Here is a 23,470-nt window from a genome sequence, read left to right on the forward strand (position 1 = left end):
CTCAGCGCTTCAGCGTGGGAGAATTCTCACACTGAAGCGCTGAGTGCAGGAGAATTCTCCCACGCTGTCAGTGACGTGCAGGAGGTGAGCTGAGTTCATTGGACATGAGTTCACCTTATGCACGTCACTGACAGCGTGGGAGAATTCTCCTGCACTCACCGCTTCAGCGTGAGAATTTTCCCACGCTGTCAGTGACGTGCATGAGGTGAGCCGAGTTCATTGGACATGAACTCGGCTCATCTGGATGTCGTCACAGAGAGACGCTGAGCAGCGCAAGCAAGCCTGCGCTTCTCAGTGTCTGCGGGATGAGAGGCTGGATGGCAGCGTTCTGCTGCGGTCCAGCCTGTCATCTCGATGTAGCAGAGCTGAAGCTGTCGTGGGAACCATGGAAAGGTAAGGATGAGGTTGCTTTATTATTTTTCTTTTATTGCAGGAGATCGTTGGCTTCAGCTGGAATGGGCGTGACGGTAAGTATGGTTTAATTTAGAACAATAAAGGATTGTGTCTTTATTTCAATTAAAGGACTTTATTCTGGGTGTTTGTGTTTTTTTTAACTTTGACTATGGGGTTAGTAATGGGGGTGTCTTATAGACGCCTCTCCATTACTAACCTGGGCTTGATGTCAGCTGGCATTATAAGCTGACATCAACCCCAGCCCTATTACCCCCTGCCACCGCACCAGGGCAGCGTGGAAGAGCGAGGCTAAGTGCCAGAATTGGCGCATCCTATGAATGCGCCATTTCTGGGGCGGCTGACGGCTGGTGTTTCTAGCCTGGGAGGGGGCCAATATTCATGGCTCCCTTCCTGGGCTATTAATATCAGCCCCCAGCTGTCTGCCTAGCCTTTGCTAGCTATTAAATTATGGGGGACCCCACGTCATTTTTTTGGGGGGGTCCCCCATTTTAATAGCTAGTAAAGGCTATGTATTCAGCTGGGGGCTGATATTAGTAGCCTGGGAAGCTCCGTGGGTATTACCCCCTTCCCAGGCTTCAAACATCTGCCCCAGCCGTCTGCTTAACCTCCTCTAGAGCCTAAAATTAAGGGGAACCCCACGCCAATTTTTTAATAATAAATCCTTTATTTTAATACTAAATGACAAGTACAGTAACCAACACTATCACTGTACTTCATATATATGTGACTGACATGTTTCTATCTATCTAATCTATGTGTGAAGCTCTATTCTGTCTGTTATAAATTGTCGGGTACCGCTGCTGAATTGCCGGCCGGCTTTTTTAAAGAGACGGTGCATGAAAACACTAATATTTTTTTTGATAAATCCTTTACGCTAAATGACAAGTACAGTAAGCAGCACTGTCACTGTACTTCGTATATATGTGGCTGACATGTTTCTATCTATCTAATCTATGTGTGAAGCTCTATTCTGTCTGTTATAAATTGTCGGGTACCGCTGCTGAATTGCCGGCCGGCTTTTTTAAAGAGACGGTGCATGAAAACACTATTATTTATTTTAATAAATCCTTTACACTAAATGACAAGTACAGTAAGCAACACTGTCACTGTACTTCATATATATGTGACTGACATGTTTCTATCTATCTAATCTATGTGTGATTCTCTATTCCTTCTATTCTAAATTGTCGGGTACAGATGCTGAATTGCCGGCCGGCTTTTTTAAAGAGATGGTGCATGAAAACACTATTATTTTTTTTGATAAATCCTTTACGCTAAATGACAAGTACAGTAAACAGCACTTTCACTGTACTTCGTATATATGTGGCTGACATGTTTATATCTATCTAATCTATGTGTGAAGCTCTATTCTTTCGGTTCTAAATTGTCGGGTACCGGTGTATGCCGCTGCTGAATTGCCGGCTTTTCATGTTTCACTGTTGGCACTGTTCACATCGATTTGGGCAATCACTGTAATGCCACAACCACCATGGCTGTGGCATTACAGTGAGTGGCAGACAATCCCTGCATGATTGGTGCTCTAAATAGCGCCAGACATGCAGGACACGCTTTTGGTGCACGAACAGTTATCGAACATAACCTCGAACAGCCGAATTTTTTGCAAATCGTTCGGGTTCCTCGAACAACTCGAACACCGCCCAAAACAGCTCGAATTTGAGATTGGCGAACAGTTCTAGTCGAACACCGCTCATCTCTACTAGTGACTGCTGAAATGCCAAATGAGCTAACATGTATCATCTATCTTGAACTTGTAGAGAACAATATTATAAAAAAAAGTCAGAAAAATAAAGATATAAAATAGAAACATTTAAGTAAATAAAAAACAAGGAGGTGATGTTTAAATTGATTACTTTTAATTGTAATGTTGGTTTGACTTATATCATGGTGTAAATTGTATACTTATACATGATTAACTATTTAATAGCAAACAAAAGTCAGGTGTTAGCAAGTGGAACAAAGAAAGGAAGAATTAGTTCAGGTGGAAGCCAGAAAAATAAGACATCTTCAAGACCTGGGAGCATCGCTGAAATTCAACATTCTACAGAGAATGAAACCCCAGAAGATAAAGTCGCCTCCCCGCAGCCGGTAACAGTTATTCCTTATTATGCATTTTAAGGAGGTTGTCTGGGATTTAAAAACAAAAATTTACTGAAGGCAGGAAATGTGTTGAAAAAAAAAAAAATTCAATACTCACTGTTGTTCTGGTGGGCCCTGTCAGTCCTACAGAGATGATGTTGCGTATATTATTCACGTGAATGCTGCAGCCAATCATTGGCCACAGTGTTCACATGCCAGACTTCCAAGCGTCAGTGCTCTAGCCAGTAATTAGCTGCAGCAATCGTGTGAAAGATGTATGTGATGTCATTGCTGCAGGTTGGAGAGTCAATACATGGGTATTCCTTATTTTATTTTTTTAACACATTCCTTGCTCTCAGCTCGTGTTATTTAAATAGAGAATCTCTGGAATGATTCTATGCTACAACATTTTTCACCACTGCAACGAAAAAATATGTAATTGATGTAGACATTGGAGAGGCTGTAGCACTGGCAAAATGACACAGTCCCTACAAACTGTGTTGATTGGCGGGGGTTGCTGAAAGTCAGACCCTCATCTATTTCATTTCAGTAGCCTATAGTAAGGATAGGCCATCAATTTTAAAAAAGCTGAATAACCCCTTTAACCTCCTTGGGATCAAGACATTGTTCATTTCTAAGCTTTAGTTTTTTCCTCCTCAATATCCAAGAGCCATAACTTATTATTTTTCTGTCGACCTAGCCATGCAAGAGCTTATTTTTTGTGGCACAAATTGTAGCTTTGAAAGACATCATTCACTTTGCCATATAATATACTGAAAAACAAGAAAAAAATTCCAGGAGGGATGAAATGGTGAAAAATAAACGCAATTTCGCCATTGTTTTTGGGTATTGTTTTTATTGTATTCATTTTGCGGTAAAAGTGACTGAACAATACATTTCTCCAGGTCAGTATGATTACTACGATACCAAACTTGTATATTTTTTTTATATTTTAGAGGTTAAATAAAATTCAGAACTTTGTCGCAAAATCTAAAAAATTGGTTTGTTTGACCATTTTTTGAGACCCAAAACTTTTTCACTTTTCCATCAATGGAGCTGTGTGAAGGCTTGTTTCTTGAACTATAGTTTTTACGGATACCATGTTGGGGTACATACAATGTTTTTTTTTTCTTTCAACTTAAAAATCGTCATTTTGGCAGTTCAATTTTTCTCTTTATGGCATATTGCAGTTTTTAGGGAAACTGGGCTAGGCTTTATAGACGTACAAATGCCATGTCAACCCATTGGTACCCTGAGATTGCATTGTGGGGTGGCTTATGATTGCCAGAACACCGTGCCTGCTCCATACACCCCCACTCTGATGCTGGTGTACATTTACGTCAGGAGGAGTTAAAACACAAAATAATGCAGCTTGTCCCACAAAAAAGGACCTCATATATCTAAACTGATGTAATAAAGAATAAAATTTTAAAATTCTGCAATTCATGAACACAGAGCTGAAAATGGTGTGTGGTCCTCTAGGGTTAAAAAAGTGCATTAATTATGTTTTCTATTAAGTGTTTAGTACACAGCAGAGCCAAGGGCATTGAATCTGTATGAAATTGGATATATATACAGGCAGAGAGTGAAACATATAAAACTATGTCTGATGGAAAGTAGTGAGGCAAAAACATTGAACTTACTGTTTTTGAGTAGGCATATTTTATTATTAATATCAAAAATAGAATATAGGAATTCATTCTAAATTTAATTAAATACAATGGGAATCCCCACATTAATTCATTTTTACAACATGATCCCATTTAACTCTAGTAGAGAACAATTATATCAGTCAGTACTCAAATTTTTAAGTTTAAATTCATCTTTTTATTGCACACAAAAAAAGCAGAAGTAGAAACAATTAAAAACATAACCCCTAAAACCCATAAAAGATTAGGCAGTATGGTCCAATGTAGGTATATATTAGAATTTAGATTAAACTTGATAATAAATAATGTCTATACTCAATATATAGTCAGTACATCATTAATACAATTTGGGTATTTATTATATCAGATTATTGCACAGAAGATAACAATATTTACAATAAATAGGTCTGTTTACCCAAATTTATAATTGATCATATAATTGCAGTCCTAATTGTAACTAAACACCACAATATCAGCATATATCGATTACTAAATAATTATATGGATATTGGGGTGCTGGGCAGTGTGGTCTCTGCACAATATGGCACATGGTGTGTATAAGGCTTGACAAAGATGATATAAAATTATATTATATCTAATGCTATATCCATATAATCTAATCTAAAATAATAATTAAAATAATTATTAGTATTTAGATTAAAATTAATTAATCTAAATACTAGTATATACCTACCTTGGACCATACTGCCTAATCTTTTTATGTTTTTAATTGTTTGTACTTCTGCTTTTTTGTGTGCAATAAAAATATGAATTTAAACTTAAAAATGTGAGTACTAACATATAATTGTTCTCTACTAGAGTTAAATGGGATCATGTTGTAAATATTTTGTTATTATTCTGCACCTTCATCTCTTTCTATCATTTATTCTTTTTTCTTTTACATTTTAAATAATTTAGAATTGTGTTTACACCCAAAATAAAATATACTTTAAAAATAGATGACTAGACAAGAATATAGAAGCCAACAGATTAGTGTTTGAGCATGAAAGGACTTTCAACCCAAAGATGAGGCTGATCCAAGTTCACATTATAATTGGAGGTTTCAGACCTTGATGATCTGTTTGATTCCTCAGTTGCCCGATGCTTCAAACATCCCAATATCATTTTGTTCTTATGTGCTTTGTTAGCACAGAGAAAATTATGCGGTTTATTCAATTTAAAGGTACTTCATGCTTATTATTGATCTCCTAGAACACTGTTGACTAAACAGTTCTCATGCACTAATGATTCAGGAAAATGACTTACATTGAATTGACATTATATGAAATTTGAAAAGAGCCGGCACAAGATAGAAAGGATCTTTTTGTTTCTAATAACCGTAATGGTGTTATTAATTGTGTTATAGGAAATCATTAAGAAAATAGTCATAATGGTTTAATGACATCCTCTGACCTTTCCCTGTGAATAATACAAAATGTAAAAGTGTAACAACGTGAAAACACATTTTCATTTAGACTCAGAGTGCTAGGGAGGCTGAAAACCTCTTGATGTGATGATAGTTGAGAGGGAAGTCAAACACCTAGTACAAAGGCAATATTTATATTTCAGAATAAAAGTGATGGCGATATATTACATACTGCACAGTCAGTATTATATACTCTATACTCGGCAAATGAGAAAAGATTGCCATAAGTTTTCTTAAAGTGAACCTGTCACCAGATTTTCCCAATATAAACTAGGGCCATTACCTTTAATGCCTCTTTTACAGCAGTTTAGTAACCTTTATATAACTCACCAACACCCTATGAATATCCCAAAAATACCTTTTATAATCCCCCACATACGACACAGTCTGATCTGACTGGCATAACTGGTCTTGCTCTCCGCCTCCACTATCCCCACAAGTCCTTCGTGGCGCATGACCTGTGACGGAGTTGCTTTGGTGAAGGCCAAAGAGCCCCGATGACCCGGATGTAAAGCCGACGCATGCGCACTACACTACTTTGCTCTTCCATCAGCAGGGCCGTACACTTACGCAGGAGCAAGATTAAGGGTGCTGTGTGGAAGATGTAAGACGCATCAACCTCATGAAGCAGGGCAGGAGGACAATGATTGCGAGAATAAAGGAGTTGCCAAGCAAGACCAGCGTCACCAATTGGACAGGACCATGCCGTATGGGGGGATTATGAAAGGTATTTTTTTGGATATGCAGAGGGAGCTGGGACTTATATACAGGTTGCTAGACTGCTGTAAAAGAAGCATTAAAGGTGGTAGCTTTAGTTTATATTGGAAAAACCTGGTGACGGGTTCCCTTCAGAGGGAACTTGTCCTGCCCTTCATTGCAGTAACCTGCAGATATGGGGTTAATCTACAAGTTAATACAATTCTAACGTTAACGGAAGGAAATGAATTGCCAGATTTCAGTCACAGAGGCGTGCCGGAGTGGCTTCAGTCACCGCTTTGTACATAGTGAGCGGCAGTTGTTACCACACCTTGGCAATATGACCGACAGCCACCTCAGCAGTGTATCAGTACCGAGCCGCCTGTCAGTCATAGTGCCAGGGCCTGGTTACAACTGTCGATCCCTGTGTACTGAGCAATGACTGAAGCTGCCTGCCACCCCTCTGTGACTGAAAGTCATAGCTGATGCCGAGATTTTTTTGCTTTCATTCACTTTTTTGAATTGTAAAAAAAATTTCAGAACTTCAAATAAAGTTAATTTCTTCCCGGTAGCCAGGCTTTCAGTGCAGCGGCTGTGTAACGTAGAACACTATTAGCCTGCAGATTAACCCAATATCTGCAGGTTAATAGCATTTGAGGACACGGCAGGTTCCATTTAAGGTCTTATGTTCTTAGGTTTCTGTTTCTTTTGATAGCAAGTATGAAGCGCTATTCTTCCTGTCAAACCTACGAAAACTTCTACAGAACTCCAATTAGACCCAGTTAGTCAGATTTTTAAGATCAAAATGTAGTCTTTATTAATCATTAGCCAGTTATATATAATATATTATCTAATTCATATGTCAGTGTGTCTTTGAAAGTTCTAAGAGACTAAAAGATAAACAAGGTGATTTGTCAAAGAGTTTACACTAGAAAAGAATACAACAGAAAGGCACATACATCGCATTGGAATTGAATCCTGTTGTCATTACAATGGGTACCGTTCCAAAACTGCTGACCAGCAGTGAATTCGTATGCAAAAATAGAAATGTATAGGCACATCCAAAAATTAATAAAATCTTCAAACTTTATTCTATAATAAGAAAATTACATTTTCCACAAGCTGGAGGTTAGAAAACACGCTAATGAGTTTTAGGTGACCTTACTCATAAAATATAAGAAAGCATCATGAAAGAGCAAATTTAAAAGAAACATCCACCAATCGTATTAGACATCCTTTGCAATTACTGCAAATGTACACCAGAACAACATGCTTGATTATGAAAAATACAAAAAGGCAAAGAAAACACATATGCATTGTATCATAAGCTTTGTTATGCTCTATAACTAAGGGCACCACTAGTGGCAAAAACACATCAGATTGTTTTCAAACCTCCAGCATGTGAAAATTTTAAATTCCTTATTAATATGGAATAAATTTTGAAGATGTTATCCATTTTTTGAATATGCCTATCCATTTCTTTTTTTGCAAATGAAAACTGGTGTAAATAGATGGAAGAAAAAATACCACTTTTTGAAAAAAAAAAATGATGAGTGGGCTTGAAGGAAGGAGGATTAGCCATTTGCAGAAAAACAAATTCACTATCATTTACTCAGCAATGTTGCAGAAATCTACTCCACCTCAGAGCTGAAAAAGATTTCTGATTCTGGTGCTCGGCAGCCCCGAAAAATGTGTTGTAGAAACCCCTCTTTAGGGAGACCTTTAGGGGAGACATAAGAGGTTTCACATATTTTGCCGATGTTGACCAAAATAAGGGTGTCGATTGATCGTAGACAAGAACACACAGACAGCAAAGGTTGGTGTACAAGGCTTGTCTGGTCTCATGTACCAAGACAGAGGTTTTTATTACATCCACATTAAAAAGGGGTATAGCTTAGTACATTACCTAAAAAGGATATGTAAGTTTAAGAACAAAGGCCGTAAATCATGGATTCTGCTAGCTGCCACCAAGAACTAGCTAAAACCAGCTCTCAATGTGACAACAATTTTAAACAAAGCCTGTCAGCACCATGCCTCGTAGCCTTTATGAACAAGACATATAAAGCTAATACAAACACAGAGTTATTAACATTAGATATATACAGTGCATTGTGAAAGTATTTGGCCCCCTTGAACTTTTCTACCTTTTGCCACATTTCTAGCTTCAAACATAAAGATATAAAATTCTAATTTTTTGGGAAGAATCAACAACAAGTGGGACACAATCGTGAAGTAGAACAAAATTTATTGGATACTTTAAATTTTTTTAACAAATTAAAAACTGAAAAGTGGGGGTGCAATATTATTCGGCCCCTTTACTTTCAGTGCAGCAAACTCACTCCAGAAGTTCAGTGAGGATCTCTGAATGATCCAATGTTGTCCTAAATGACTGGTAATGATAAATAGAATCCACCTGTGGTTAATCAAGTCTCCGTATAAATGCACCTGCTGTGTGATAGTCTCAAGGTTCTGTTTCAAGTGCAGAGAGCATCATGAAAGCCAAGGAACACACCAGGCAGGTCCGAGATACTGTTGTGGCGAAGTTTAAAGCCGGATTTGGATACAAAAAGATTTCCCAAGTTTTAAACATCTCAAGGAGCACTGTGCAAGCGATCATATTGAAATGAAAGGAGTATCAGACCACTGCAAATCTACCAAGACTCGGCCGTCCCTCTAAACTTTCATCTCGAACAAGGAGAAGACTGATCAGAGATGCTGCCAAAAGGCCCATGATCCCTCTGGATGAACTGCAGAGATCTACAGCTGAGGTGAGAGAGTCTGTCCATAGGACAACAATCAGACGTACACTGCACAAATCTGGCCTTTATGGAAGAGTGGCAAGAAGAAAGCGATTTCTCAAGATATCCATCAAAAAGTCTCGTTTGAAGTTTGCCACAAGCCACCTGGGAGACACACCAAACATGTGGAATAAGGTGCTCTGGTCAGATGAAACCAAAATCGAACTTTTTGGCCACAATGCAAAACGATATGTTTGGCGTAAAAGAAACACAGCTCATCACCCTCAAAACACCATCTCCACTGTCAAACATGGTGGTGGCAGCATCATGGTTTGGGCCTGCTTTTCTTCAGCAGGGACAGGGAAGATGGACGGAGCCAAATACAGGACCATTCTGGAAGAAAACCTGTTGGAGTCTGCAAAAGACCTGAGACTGGGACGGAGATTTAACTTCCAACAAGACAATGATCCCAAACATAAGGCAAAGTCTACAACGGAATGGTTCAAAAATAAACGTATCAAGGTGTTAGAATGGCCAAGTCTAAGTCCAGGTCTAAATCCAATTGAGAATCTGTGGAAAGAGCAGAAAACTGCTGTTAACAAACACCCTCCATCCAACCTCAATGAGCTCGAGCTGCTTTGCAAGGAAGAATGAGCAAGAATTTCAGCCTGTCGATGTGCAAAACTGATAGAGACATACCCCAAGCGACTTGCAGCTGTAATCGCAGCAAAAGGTGGCGCTACAAAGTATTAACTCAAGGGGACCGAATAATATTGCACGCCCCACTTTTCAGTTTTTAATTTGTTAAAAAAGTTTAAAATATCCAATAAATTTCGTTCCACTTCACGATTGTGTCCCACTTGTTGTTGATTCTTCCCCCAAAAATTTGAATTTTATATCTTTATGTTTGAAGCCAGAAATGTGGCAAAAGGTAGAAAACTTCGAAGGGGCCAAATACTTTCACAATGCACTGTAAATATATGTTAATATAAATTGTTTAAATGATAAAAGAAAATCATAAAATATTACCTACAATAATATAAAATGTTAAAAGAAATCCAAGGGAAGGTCAACTATCCTGGGAGACCGAGATTTAGATAGCATGGAGCCTCTTAGTATGCCAACTGAACATGAAAAAGGAGACTTCAGCAACATAAATCCTCATTTAGTAAGGACTGTGTCAGAAACGGGTCTTTTTTTATTGGTGTTAGTTTTCGATTTTTTTCAGGGCTTTTTTTCTATTTAATAAATTGACACTTCAGGATTTACAGCACATTGCTGGAATTTTTCCTTTTTATATAAAATGTTAGCCATAACAGATGCTACACTTTATACTTTTTTTTTGACTTGATACATAGGCCTCACTGTCTTTTAAAGTAACAATGGTCTTTATTTATTTTATCAGTTCCATCCAGTTGCTTCTATGCAGACACATAAATATATTGTACAAGCGACTGTGTTGTATAGAAGTTGGGTGCTTACAGAAAGTCAAGCAGCCTTTGTTCAAACACTAAAGGAGATGGAAAAGCAGGAAATGAAAGGTACCGTATGATTCTTATTTCTCTGTTTTTATTTTTTTTTTAATGACACTATGTGAAATTAGAAATATTATTTATTATTTACTGTGTTTCTCCAAAAGTAAGACAGGGTCTTATATTATTTTTTGCTCGAAAGATGGGTTAAGGCTTATTTTCAGATGATTATTTTTTTCCGTGAACAACAATCCACATATATTCTTGAACAAAAAATCAACATTATTAATTCAAATATAATCATGTTATTACACACACACTGCACATAAACATGTATATACACACTGCACATACACACAGGGTCGGACTGGGGTGTCTGGGGCCCACAAGGGGAATTGACCCTGGGGGCCCACCCTACAGCTGTATGCAAATACCTGTTAGCCATTATCCCTGTTATAGTGGAGTGGCAGGTGGGATGTCTGACCACAAAAACATTAATTTTCTTTGGCGCTTCCAGAAAAAAACAAACGCAGCGCTCACAGGCACTGAGAGAATGAATGGATCAGTGGTTAAGTCTCACATGCCGCTGCAGTCTAATGGGGATAAAAGTTCCACATTCTGACGATTGGGTCCCAGTAGTCGGACCCCCACCAATCAATACGTTATCACTTATCCTGTGGACAGGTGATTACTTTTTTTCACCGTAGAACCCCTGTAAGTGCATCTCTGCCGCTGTGTTCCAATTATTTAATCTCTAATGGAAATAAAGAATCTTCTCCTAATATCAGCGAGAACAAATGACCGCCATACACAACACAATTCACTATACCAGCACCAATAATACCATATACAAGGGACACATACTGCCACACCATGACCAGACCACATAGTGATAGAAAAATACTGGCAGCTCGGTGGCTCAGTGGTTAGCACTGCAGCCTTGCAGCGCTGGGGTCCTGGGTTCAAATCCCAACAAGGACAACATCTGCAAGGAGTTTGTATGTTCTCCCCGTGTTTGCATGGGTTTCCTTCGGGTTCTCTGCTTTCCTACCACACTCCAATACTGTTAGGGAATTTAGATTGTGAGCCCTAATAGGGACAGTGCCGATATTGTCTGTGAAGTGCTGTGGATTTAATGGCGCTATATAAGTGAGTAAAATAAATACAAGGGACAAATACTGCCACACCATGACCAGACTACATATTACCACCACATAGTGACCAAATAATACCACATACAATCATTGTACACAGGAGCTCTGTATATAGTGTATAGTGTACAGGCAATACAGTGATCACCAGTTATATTATACACAGGAGCTCTGTATATAGTGTACAGGTAAAACAGTGATCACCAGTGACATTATACACAGGAGCTCTGTATATAATGTATAGTGTGTGTGTACATGTAATACACTGACTCACCAGTGACGTCTCTAAGTGAAGTTCTTCATGTTCACTTTTCTTCTTCATCTGGCACAGACCACCATTACTTCTTCCATCCAGGACTGACCTCTGCAGAAAATAGCACACAGTTATCAATAGCTAATCGCTTCTAGAGCACATTCCCCACCTTTTCCCCAACTTCTGCACTATGTCAGATGAATAAAAAAAAATTACGCAGTGCCGCCCTGCACAGTAACATGATCTCTGTTTTTGTCCCCCCATGAAAAACAGTTTCCTAAAAAGTAAATTATTTTACAGTAGTAATAATGTCCCTAATTGGACCCTAAAAAGTAATTATGTTCCCCACTTGCCACCATAAACTAATAATGTATGTTCCTCAATCTGGCCTCCAAACAGTAATTAAGTATCTCCATCCTAGCCCACTTTATTTAATAATGTGCCCCAGGATGGCCCCCTATGTCTATTGTCCAGCCTAGTCCCCATATCTGCATCCTGGCCCCCAGATATCCATGTCCCTTATCCTGGCCCCCCCATATATCCATCCTGGTCCCCATATCCCTTGTCCTTTCCCCACATATATCAATGCTGGCCCCCATATCCACCAGCCTTTTAACATCAGCCCTGCATACCAGTTTGTCTCTTTTTTTTTCCTCTAGACTCCTGTAGTTAAAGAACTTTTGGTGACATCATGGTCACATAACCATGTTGTCAACAAAGGTTCTTAAGCAGTTTTAACCTCAGAATTGAAAAGCTGGGGGCCTCTAAGAGAGTGGGGGCCCTGGGTAATTGACAAGTTTTACCACCTCCTCCACCCATATGTCGGTCCTGACTGTAACTAGGGCTTAATTTTGAGAGTAGAGCTTATATTTCAAGCATACTCCAAAAATCCTGTAAAATCATGTTAGGGCTTATTTTTGGGGTATGTTTTATTTTCAGGAAAATATGGTAGTACATATTGTTTAAATTACAAACATATCATAATGCAAAAAGGTATCCCGGCGCAGATGACTAACAATACAAATTTTATGACTTTTGTGTTAAGGGTTAACTTTCTGTGCTGTGAAATCTTTCTTCTGTGCTAGTTTATGAAAGGCTGCATCTGTACATATGCCATATTCTTCATAGAGTATACATAGTTGTATCTGTCTGCTCTACAAGCCATGTGTTTCGTTACATCAATAATTCACTTCCATGTCACCGATTCCATCCTATTGATATATGAAGTAAAAAAATGATATATTTTACCATATATAAGATGATTCTTTGTGAATATAATAAAAACCTTTATAGGAGTTGTCCACTACTCGGACAGCCCCTTCTCAATTCATATGTTGTCCCCAGTAAAATGATAAAACATACTTACCTCCAGCGCCGACACAGTTTCAGCGGTCTGTATTAACAAAAAGTGAAAGTTTAGTTACTCTTTAAGCTATTTTACAATACTAAAGTCTTATTTGCACATGGCAAATTTGTTGCAAAAATTTTAATGAGATTCCATACATCAGACTGAAGTTTGTAAAATGCAGACACATGTAGCAGAAGCAACCCCCAATAGGTTTTTGGGATTCAGAATAGGACTTATCCTCATGTACAGTGCCTTGAAAAAGTATTCATACCCGATTTAGCTTTTTCACATTTTTTCATGTTACACCCACAAAATATATTTATTTTTTATTGGAATTTTATGTGATACCCCAACACGAAGTTGTAAAGTGGAAATAAAATGATACATGGCTTTCTAATTATTTTTCTAAATATAAATCTGAAAATTGGGACGTGCATTTGTATTCAGCCTCCATAAGTCAATACTTTGAAGGACCACTTTTCACTGCAATTACTGCTGCAAGTCTTTTGGTGTATGTCTCTACCAGCTTTGCACATCTAGAGTCTGAAAATGTTGCCCATTCTTCTTTGCAAACTAGCTTTAGCTCAATGAGACTGGATGGAGAAAGTCTGTGAACAGAAATTTTCAAGTTTTGCCACAGATTCTCAATGAGATTTAGGTCTGGACTTTGACTAGGCCATTCAAACACATGAATATGCTTTGATCTAAACCAGGGGTGGGGAACCATTTACGGCTCATGGTGACCTTTTCTCCGGCCCCCAAGCAGATTCCCAATGACTGCAGTGCTTGGGCTGACAGCAGCGTTTTGACGGCTGCCTGCCCTTTAATTTCTTCTTACTCTGCGAGCACACACACAGAGCGTACATTAGTGAACGCTCCGGTGCGTGCAGGGAAAGATTATGTCGTGACACTGGCCAGAGCCACCTAACATCACAGACAAACCAAAGAGAAGCAGTTCTAGCCATCACATTAGGGGTGAGTTAATTAAATGTTTGATCAAATACAGCAGGGTAATTTTCAAGGTAATAATTTTATACGGCCCCCAAAGGATGGTATAAATATCCAAATGGCCCTTGGCAGAAAAAACATTCCCCACCCCTGATCTAAACCACTCCTTTGTAGTTCTGGCAGTATGTTTAGGGCTGTTATCCTGCTGGAAGGTGAAACTATCATATTTTTAAGACGCACCGGACCATAAGACACACCTAGAATAGAAAAACATTGAAGTAAAAAATGTGGTCATGATGCACTGTTATGGGGAATGGGGTCTGCTGCTGACACTGTTATAGGGGTAATGTCCCCCAATTCTGTACTAATATCCGCCATCCTGGTATATACAGGTGCATCTCACAAAATTAGAATATCATCAAAAAGTAAATTTATTTCAGTTCTTCAATCCAAAAAGTGAAACTCATATATTATATAGAGTCATTATAAACAGAGTGATCTATTTCAAGTGTTTATTTCTGTTAATGTTGATGATTATGTCTTACAGCCAATGAAAACACAAAAGTCATTATCTCAGTAAATTAAAATAATTATCAAAAAACACATTCAAAGGCTTCCTAAGCATTTAAAAAGGTCCCTTATTCTGTTACAGTAGGCTCCACAATCATGGGGAAGCCTGCTGACTTAACAGATGTCCAGAAGGCAGTCATTGACACACTCCACAAGGTCCCAGAGTTCCAATTTGGAAATCAAGGTCCCAGAGTCTGGAGGAAGAGTGGAGAGGCACACAATCCAAGCTGCTTGAGGTCTAGTGTGGAGTTTCAACAATCAGTGATGGTTTGGGGAGCCATGTCATCTGCTGGTGTAGGTCCACTGTGTTTTATCAAGACCAAAGTCAGTGCAGCCATCTACCAGGAAATTTTAGAGCACTTCATGCGTCCCTCTGCTGACAAGCTTTTTGGAGATGGAAATTTCATTCTCCAGCAGGACTTGGCACCTGTCCACACTGCCAAAAGTATCAATACCTGGTTTAAAAACAACAGTATCACTGTGATTGATTGGCCAGCAAACTCGCCTGACCTTAACACCATAGAGAATCTATGGGATATTGTCAAGAGGAAGATGAGAGACCCTACAATGCAGACGAGCTGAAGGCTGCTATCAAAGCAACCTGGGCTTCCATCATCAACATTAACAGAAATAAACACTTGAAATAGATCACTCTGTTTGTAATGACTCTATATAATATATGAGTTTCACTTTTTTCGATTGAAGAACTGAAATAAATGTACTTTTTGATGATATTCTAATTTAGTGAGATGCACCTGTATATGCCCTCATCCTGGTATATATGGCCCCCCTTTCCTGTTATACGTGGCTCCCATCCCCAGCCTGGTATTCATGGCCCCCATCCTGATATGCATAGCACCCTCATCCCCATCCTGGTATGCATTGCACCCCCATCTTGGTATGCATGGCACTCCCATGCTGGTATGCATGGCACCCCCATGCTGGTATGCATGGCACCCCCATCCCCATGCTGGTATGCATGGCACCCCCATCCCCATATGCATGGCACCCACATCCTGGTATACATGGCACCCCCATCCCCATCCTGATATGCATGGCACACACATACTGGTATGCATGGCACCCCCATCACAATCCTGATATGCATGGCACCAACATCCTTGTATGCATGGCACCAACATCCTTGTATGCATGGCACCCTCATCCTGATATTCATGGCACCCCCCATCCTGATATGCATGGCACCCACATCCTGGTATGCATGGCACTCACATCCTGGTATGCATGGCACCCCCATCCTGGTATGCATGTCACCCCCATCCTGGTATGCATGTCATTCCCTTCCTGATATGCATGACACCCACATCCTGTAATGTGTGGCCCCCCAATCTCCATCACGCTGCACACATAAAAAAAAAAAACTCTACTCACATTCCCTCTGCTGCCAGCAGTTGATCTCACTGTGTGAGCAGCGCATGACGTCACTGTCATGTGCCCTCACACGCTGAGGTCAGCTGCCGGAAGATTCATTGCTCCGACTATGGGTGTGGGGATCAGTGAATATTCATTTCCTTAATAGCATGCACACTGTCAGCTGCAGCCACCAGCTTCCTGCAGCAGCTGGGTGATCACTTATGCCTGCTATTAAAGAGCATGAATATTCACTACTCCCCACACCCATGGGCATGGAGAACAGTGAATATTCATGCTCTTTAATAGGGGGCACACTGTTAGCCGCAGCCACTGCAGGAAGCCGGCGGCTGCAGCTCACACTGTGCACGCTATTAAGGAGAATGAATATTCACTACTCCCCACGCCCGTAGGCATGGGGAGCAGTGAGTATTCTTTTTCTGTAACAGCGGGCATAGTGTTAGCTTCAGCAGGCGGCTCCTGCCTCCTGTGACCCGCTCCTCCACCGCTGTGGCTCCCTTGACACCGACCACCATCCACAGTCGGACTGTATATCCGGACTATAAGACACACACCCCACTTTCCTACAAAATTTTGGAGGAAAAAAGTGCATCTTATAGTCCGAAAAATATGGTACGTCCCAGTCTCAGGTCTTTTGCAGCCTCTAGCAGGTTTTACTTCAGGATTGCTCAGTATTTAGCTCCATCCATCTTATCATCAACTTTGACCAGCCTCCCTGTTCCTGCTGAAGAAAAGCATCCCCACAGCATGATGCTGCCACCACCATGTTTGACAATGAGTATGGTGTTTTCAGGGTGATATGAAGTGTTAGTTTTACACCACAGATAGCGTTTTAGCCCAGAACGTTCTACTTTGGTTTCATCTGGCCATAGAACCTTCTTCCACAAGCTAGCTGTGTCCCCTGCATGGCTTTTAGCAAGCTTTCTTCGTGCCACTCTTCCATAAAGGCCATATTTGTGGAGTATACGACTAACAGCTGACCTGTGCACAGATTTTCCCACCTGAGATGTGGATCAATACAGCTCTTATAGAGTGACCATGGGCCTCTTGGCTGCTTCTCTAATCAGTGCTCTCCTTGCTTGCGATGTCGGTTCAGGTGGATGGCCATGTCTTTGAATGTTTTCAGTTGTGCCATACTCCTTCCATTTTTGGCAGATGGATTGAACAGTGCTCTGTGAGATTTTCAGAGCTTTGGTTATTTAATAACTTAAACCTGCTTTACTCTTCTCCACAACTTTATCCATGACCTGTCTGGTGTGTGTGTTCCTTGGTTTTTATGATGCTGTTTGTTCTTAAACAAATCTCTGAGGCCTTCACAAAACAGCTGTAGAATAACTGAGAATAGATTACACACAGTTGGATTCAATTTACTAATTATATGACTTCTGGAACTAATTGGTCACCCAGGATTTTACTTAGGGGTATACAACACAGGGGGTTGAATGCAAATGCATGTAACAATTTCCATATTCATATTTTTAAAATATTTATAAAACTGTGTATCACTTCCTTTACACTTCACAAATACTTGCTACTTTGTGTTAATATATCATATAAAATCCCAATGAAATACATATACAGGTGCTTCTCACAAAATTAGAATATCATCAAAAAATTAATTTATTTCAGTTCTTCAAGGGAAAAAGTGAAACTCATATATTAAATAGAGTCATTACAAACAGAGTGATCTATTTCAAGTGTTTATTTCTGTTAGGGTATGTGCACAAGATCCTTTTTGGCAGCATACTTGTGCTGCATCCAAATCGCTGCACGCAGTTGAATCCGCATGTGTTCATTGAACACATATGGATTCACTGCATCCTATACATTGCACTGATAGAATTTCTCTTGCAGAGACTTGCGTCTCTGCAAGAGAAATTAACATGCTGCGGTCTGTGAAGTCACGCCTCATGTCCGTCTCTGCGGGTGAGCCACAGGAGCACGGAGACACATGGTGGGCATGGGATTTCTTGAAATCCCATCCACTATGCTCTAACATCTGGCCGCTGCAGATTGCATGCAGCACAACTGCGCTGCGTTCAATCCGCAGCGTTTACTGACCGTGTGCACGCACCCTAAATGTTGATGATTATGGCTTACAGCCAATGAAAACACAAAAGTAATGATCTCAGTAAATTAGAATAATTAAGAAAAAACACCTGCAAAGGCTTCCAGTGCATTTAAAAAGGTCCTTTAGTCTGTTTCAGTAGGCTCCACAATCATGGGGAAGACTGCTGACTTGACAGATGTCCAGAAGGCAGTCATTGACACACTCCACAAGGAGGGCAAGCCACAAAAGGTCATTGCTAAAGAAGCTGGCTATTCATAGACTGCTGTATCCAAGCGTATTAATGGAAAGTTGAGTGGAAGGAAAAAGTGTGGTAGAAAAAGGTGCACAAGCAACCAGGATAACTGCAACCTTGAAAAGATTGTTAAGAAAAGGCCATTCAAAAATTTGGGCGAGATTCCCAAGGAGTGGACTGCTGCTGGAGTCATTGCTTCAAGAGCCACCACACGAAGACGTATCCTGGACATGGGCTACAAGTGTCGCATTCCTTGTGTCAAGCCACTCATGACCAATAGACAACACCAGAAGCGTCTTACCGGGGCCAAGGAGAAAAAGACCTGGACTGTTGCTCAGTGGTCCAAGTTGTTGTTTTCAGATGAAAGTAAATTTTGCATTTCATTTGGAAATCAAGGTCCCAGAGTCTGGAGGAAGAGTGGAGAGGCACACAATCCAAGCTGCTTGAGGTCTAGTGTGAAGGTTCCACAATCAATGATGGTTTGGGGAGCCATGTCATCTGCTGGTGTAGGTCCACTGTGTTTTATCAAGACCAAAATCAGCACCGCCGTCTACCAGGAAATTTTAGAGCACTTCATACTTCCCTCTGCCGGCAAGCTTTTTGGAGATGGAAAGACCTGGACTGTTGCTCAGTGGTCCGAGTTGTTGTTTTCAGATGAAAGTAAATTTTGCATTTCATTTGGAAATCAAGGTCCCAGAGTCTGGAGGAAGAGTGGAGAGGCACACAATCCAAGCTGCTTGAGGTCTAGTGTGAAGGTTCCACAATCAATGATGGTTTGGGGAGCCATGTCATCTGCTGGTGTAGGTCCACTGTGTTTTATCAAGACCAAAATCAGCACCGCCGTCTACCAGGAAATTTTAGAGCACTTCATACTTCCCTCTGCCGGCAAGCTTTTTGGAGATGGAAATTTCATTCTCCAGCAGGACTTGGCACTTGTCCACACTGCCAAAAGTACCAATACCTGGTTTAAAAACAACAGTATCACTGTACTTGATTGGCCAGCAAACTCACCTGACCTTAACCCCATAGATTCTCAAGTGGAAGATGAGAGACACCAGACCCAACAATGCCGACGAGCTGAAGGCTGCTATCAAAGCAACCTGGGCTTCCATAACACCTCAGCAGTGCCACAGGCTGATCGCCTCCATGCCACGCCACATTGATGATGTAATTGATGCAAAAAAAGCCCCGACCAAGTATTGAGTGCATTTACTGAACATACATTTCAGTAGGCCAACATTTTGGATTTTAAAAATATTTTTCAAGCTGTTCTTATAAAGTATTCTAATTTACTGAGATAATGACTTTGGTAAGCCATAATCATCAACATTAACAGATATAAACACCTGAAATAGATTACTCTATTTGTAATGACTCTAAATACTATATGAGTTTCACTTTTCGTATTGAAGAGCTGAAATAAATTAACTTTTTGATGATATTCTAATTTTGTGAGAAGCACCTGTATGTCTTTGGGAGTAACATGAAAAATTGTGGAAGCATTCATGGGGTATGAATACTTTTTCAAGTATTTCAGTCGTATATGTCAACTTGCAGAAGTATTCTTCTTATCATGACCATCAAATGTTGTGAAGGGGTTTATGGCCGAGTCTTAAGTTTGTGAGTGTAATGTGAAAAAATGTGGAATTGTTCACAGGGTGTGAATAATTTTTCAGGGCACTATAGATGCACTGCAGTGCAAACTATAAATTCAAGGCACATCTAGGCATCTAGCAGAAAAAAACAAGCATCATCCTTAGATTTATGCCACATAGATCTTACACAATATAGTTTTGTCTGACGTGAACATATCCTTAGAGGTGGGGTATTTCAGTTGCAAAAATTTCTGCAATAAATCTGCCACATGTGAACATTACTTTCGGTCTTTAGCGGAAGGCCAAGCTGAAGATAAAGAAATAACATCGATCATGAATTGCAGAGGCTGAAACATGCTACATGTCTGCGATACATCCACATCAAAATCCCAATTTAACACATGCAGATTTTACATTTTCTTTTTCTACTGCCAAAGCCATGGTGGAAAAATTGTGTCACTTGTGAATCTTTTGATAAACAATGACAAATTCATCAGGTTAGATTAACACCAAATTTGGGTTTACCTGAAAAGTTTCCCAAAATAAGCATCAAATATGCTATCATTGGTGAACTTTATGGTGTTGTATATATTGGGCGAGTATTGGGCGTCACTAAGCTTTTCAGATCAACTGTTTGCCTAAGAAAAAATACATATAGCATGTAGTGTAAACTAATTTTCAGTAGGAGTCAATGCAATATACAGTTACATTGATGTTAATATACAGTTAAATTGATGTTGGGCACACATCCAGCTAACTGTTACAAATTCTCCCACCAAATGTAGAACCCAATTGTTGTATGTCTTTAACTCAATTTCAAATATTTTTTTATATGCGCTAATATGTGTATGAAAAAAAAATACTTTCACTGACAGAAGAAGAAAATACTTGTATAATACTGTCATCAAACACTTATAAGTAACTTCATCTGAGAGCGCTAACACATTAACCAAAGACAAGATTTTCATTTTCTTTAAAACAGAAAATATTTTAAGTGGTTTAAGGCAATCACATAATACTTAGAAAAATATCTATTACAGCTAAAATAAATGTGCTGCTTGACAGTGGAAAGAAATTAAACTGCGGTTTTAGTTAAAAAAAAAAAAAACAACACCTGCGATGGTTAGCAAACAGTGCCAGACTGAGAGTGAAAATCAGCACTGGCCTTAGAAAGCATACAGCTGTGCAGTGAATGCGATATATGAGCGTGTACTTGTGGGTTATGGGTGATTGGGGTGTATATCACATTTATAGATACCAATCATCATTCACCACTATGCAAGTATAATCCCCATACTGTTACTAAAAAATCCTGTATGCCAAGAAAAATATTACCACCATACAAGGTACAGATAATACCATCACACCATGACCACATATTACCACCATAGTGTTACAATATTTCCACCATGCTGATCATTAAGAAAAATGACTGTTCCAAGAACAATATTACCATGAATATTGGAATATAAGAGACCACCAGACCACAACCACATATCACCAGCAGACCAACGTTACCACAATACTGTGATCACAACATAGTAGATATTAGTTTTACACAGCCACTCTATAGATCATATAAATCCAGTGACTCACTGGTTACATATATCCTGTGACTCACCAGTGATGTTATCTCTGATTGGAGATGTTATGTTAACTTTTTACCCTTTTTGTCACTATTTGGCCCAGACCGAGTTCTTCCATGCACAACTCATTTCTGCGAAATGTAACAGACATACAGGTGCATCTCACTAAATTAGAATATCATCAAAAAGTTAATTTATTTCAGTTCTTCAATACAAAAAGTGAAACTCATTGTCACGGTTCCACCTCTCATTGAGCCTGGGATGCAGTTACTGACAGCTCAGCCGTCCAATCTTGTACAGGGGCGTGCTGGAGCTGTCAGTACTGTGATTGACAGTGCGACCATCCAATCTTGTACAGGGGCGTGGAATAGCTGTCAGTGTGGTGATTGACAGCTCGGCTGTCTAATCTGAGGCTGGCTATCTTCAGGTGTTCATTATTCCAGTTGAATGTCTGACTACTTAACTGAACAGTTTCCCCCAGATCTCTGCCAGATGTACATTCAGCTAGTGTGTGGTTTGTTCTCTGTGCCTTGAGTTCTGTTTATTGATCTTCTATTGTCTGACCTTGGACCTTGTTCTGACCATCTGTCTGTTTGACCCCTTCTGCTCTGATCTGCTTTCCTCCTGGTATTCTGATCTACAGAACGTTACCTGACTATGCCTTTGCCTCTTCCCTCTCTTTATGACGTACCCTGGTGGCTTTGACATCGAACTCCTTGATTATCCCGTCTCACGGCCTGGCCGTGAAAAGTGACTGAGCGTCACACTCGTATATTATATAGAGTCATTACAAACAGAGTGATCTATTTCAAGTGTTTATGATTATGGCTTACAGCCAATGAAAACACAAAAGTCATTATCTCAGTAAATTAGAATACTTTATAACAACAGCTTGAAAAATGATTTTAAGATCCGAAATGTTGGCCTACTGAAATGTATGTTCAGTAAAAGCACACAATACTTGGTCGGGGATCCTTTTGCATCAATTACTGCATCAATGCGGCGTGGCATGGAGACGATCAGCCTGTGGCACTGCTGAGGTGTTATGGAAGCCCAGGTTGCTTTGATAGCAGCCTTCAGCTCGTCTGCATTGTTGAGTCTGGTGTCTCTCATCTTCCTCTTGACAATATCCCATAGATTCTCTATGAGGTTAAGGTCAGGCGAGTTTGCTGGCCAATCAAGAACTGTGATACTGTTGTTTTTAAACCTGGTATTGGTACTTTTGGCAGTGTGGACAGGTGCCAAGTCCTGCTGGAGAATGAAATTTCCACCTCACAAAAGCTTGTTGGCAGAGGGAAGCATGAAGTGCTCTAAAATTTCCTGGTAGACGGCTGTGCTGACTTTGGTCTTGATAAAACACAGTGGACCTACACCAGCAGTTGACATGGCTCCCCAAACCATCACTGATTTTGGAAACTTCACACTAGACCTAATCAGCTTGGATTTTGTGCCTTTCCACTCTTCCTCCAGACTCTGGGACCTTGATGTCCAAATTAAAATTGAAACTCTGGGACCTTGTGGAGTGTGTCAATGACTGCCTTCTGGACATCTGTCCAGTCAGCAGTCTTCCCCATGATTGTGGAGCCTACTGAAACAGACTAAGGGACCTTTTTAAACGCTTAGGAAGCCTTAGAAGGTGTTTTTGTTAATTATTTTAATTTACTGAGATAATGACTTTTGTGTTTTCATTGGCTGTTATCCATAATCATCAACATTACCAGAAAAAAACACTTGAAATAGATCACTCTGTTTGTAATGACTCTACAGAATGAGTTTCACTTTTTGGATTGAAGAACTGAAATTAACTTTTTGATGATATTCTAATTTAGTGA

General features: G+C 39.8%; 1 protein-coding gene across 1 annotated transcript in view; it reads left to right on the plus strand.

The window, feature by feature from the left end:
• ADGB (androglobin) overlaps window positions 1–23,470 on the plus strand; it is a 443,164-nt gene that overhangs the window by 318,667 nt on the left and 101,027 nt on the right. The window contains exons 28-29 of the mRNA XM_073672692.1: window positions 2,360–2,520; window positions 10,426–10,561. Coding sequence (XP_073528793.1) covers window positions 2,360–2,520; window positions 10,426–10,561 — 297 coding nt within the window. The remainder of the gene's footprint in view (window positions 1–2,359; window positions 2,521–10,425; window positions 10,562–23,470) is intronic.

Source organism: Phyllobates terribilis, unplaced genomic scaffold (assembly GCF_046119375.1).
Source record: "Phyllobates terribilis strain yellow unplaced genomic scaffold, ASM4611937v1 Scaffold_3__8_contigs__length_932513732, whole genome shotgun sequence".
Classification (NCBI taxonomy): Eukaryota; Metazoa; Chordata; class Amphibia; order Anura; family Dendrobatidae; genus Phyllobates; species Phyllobates terribilis.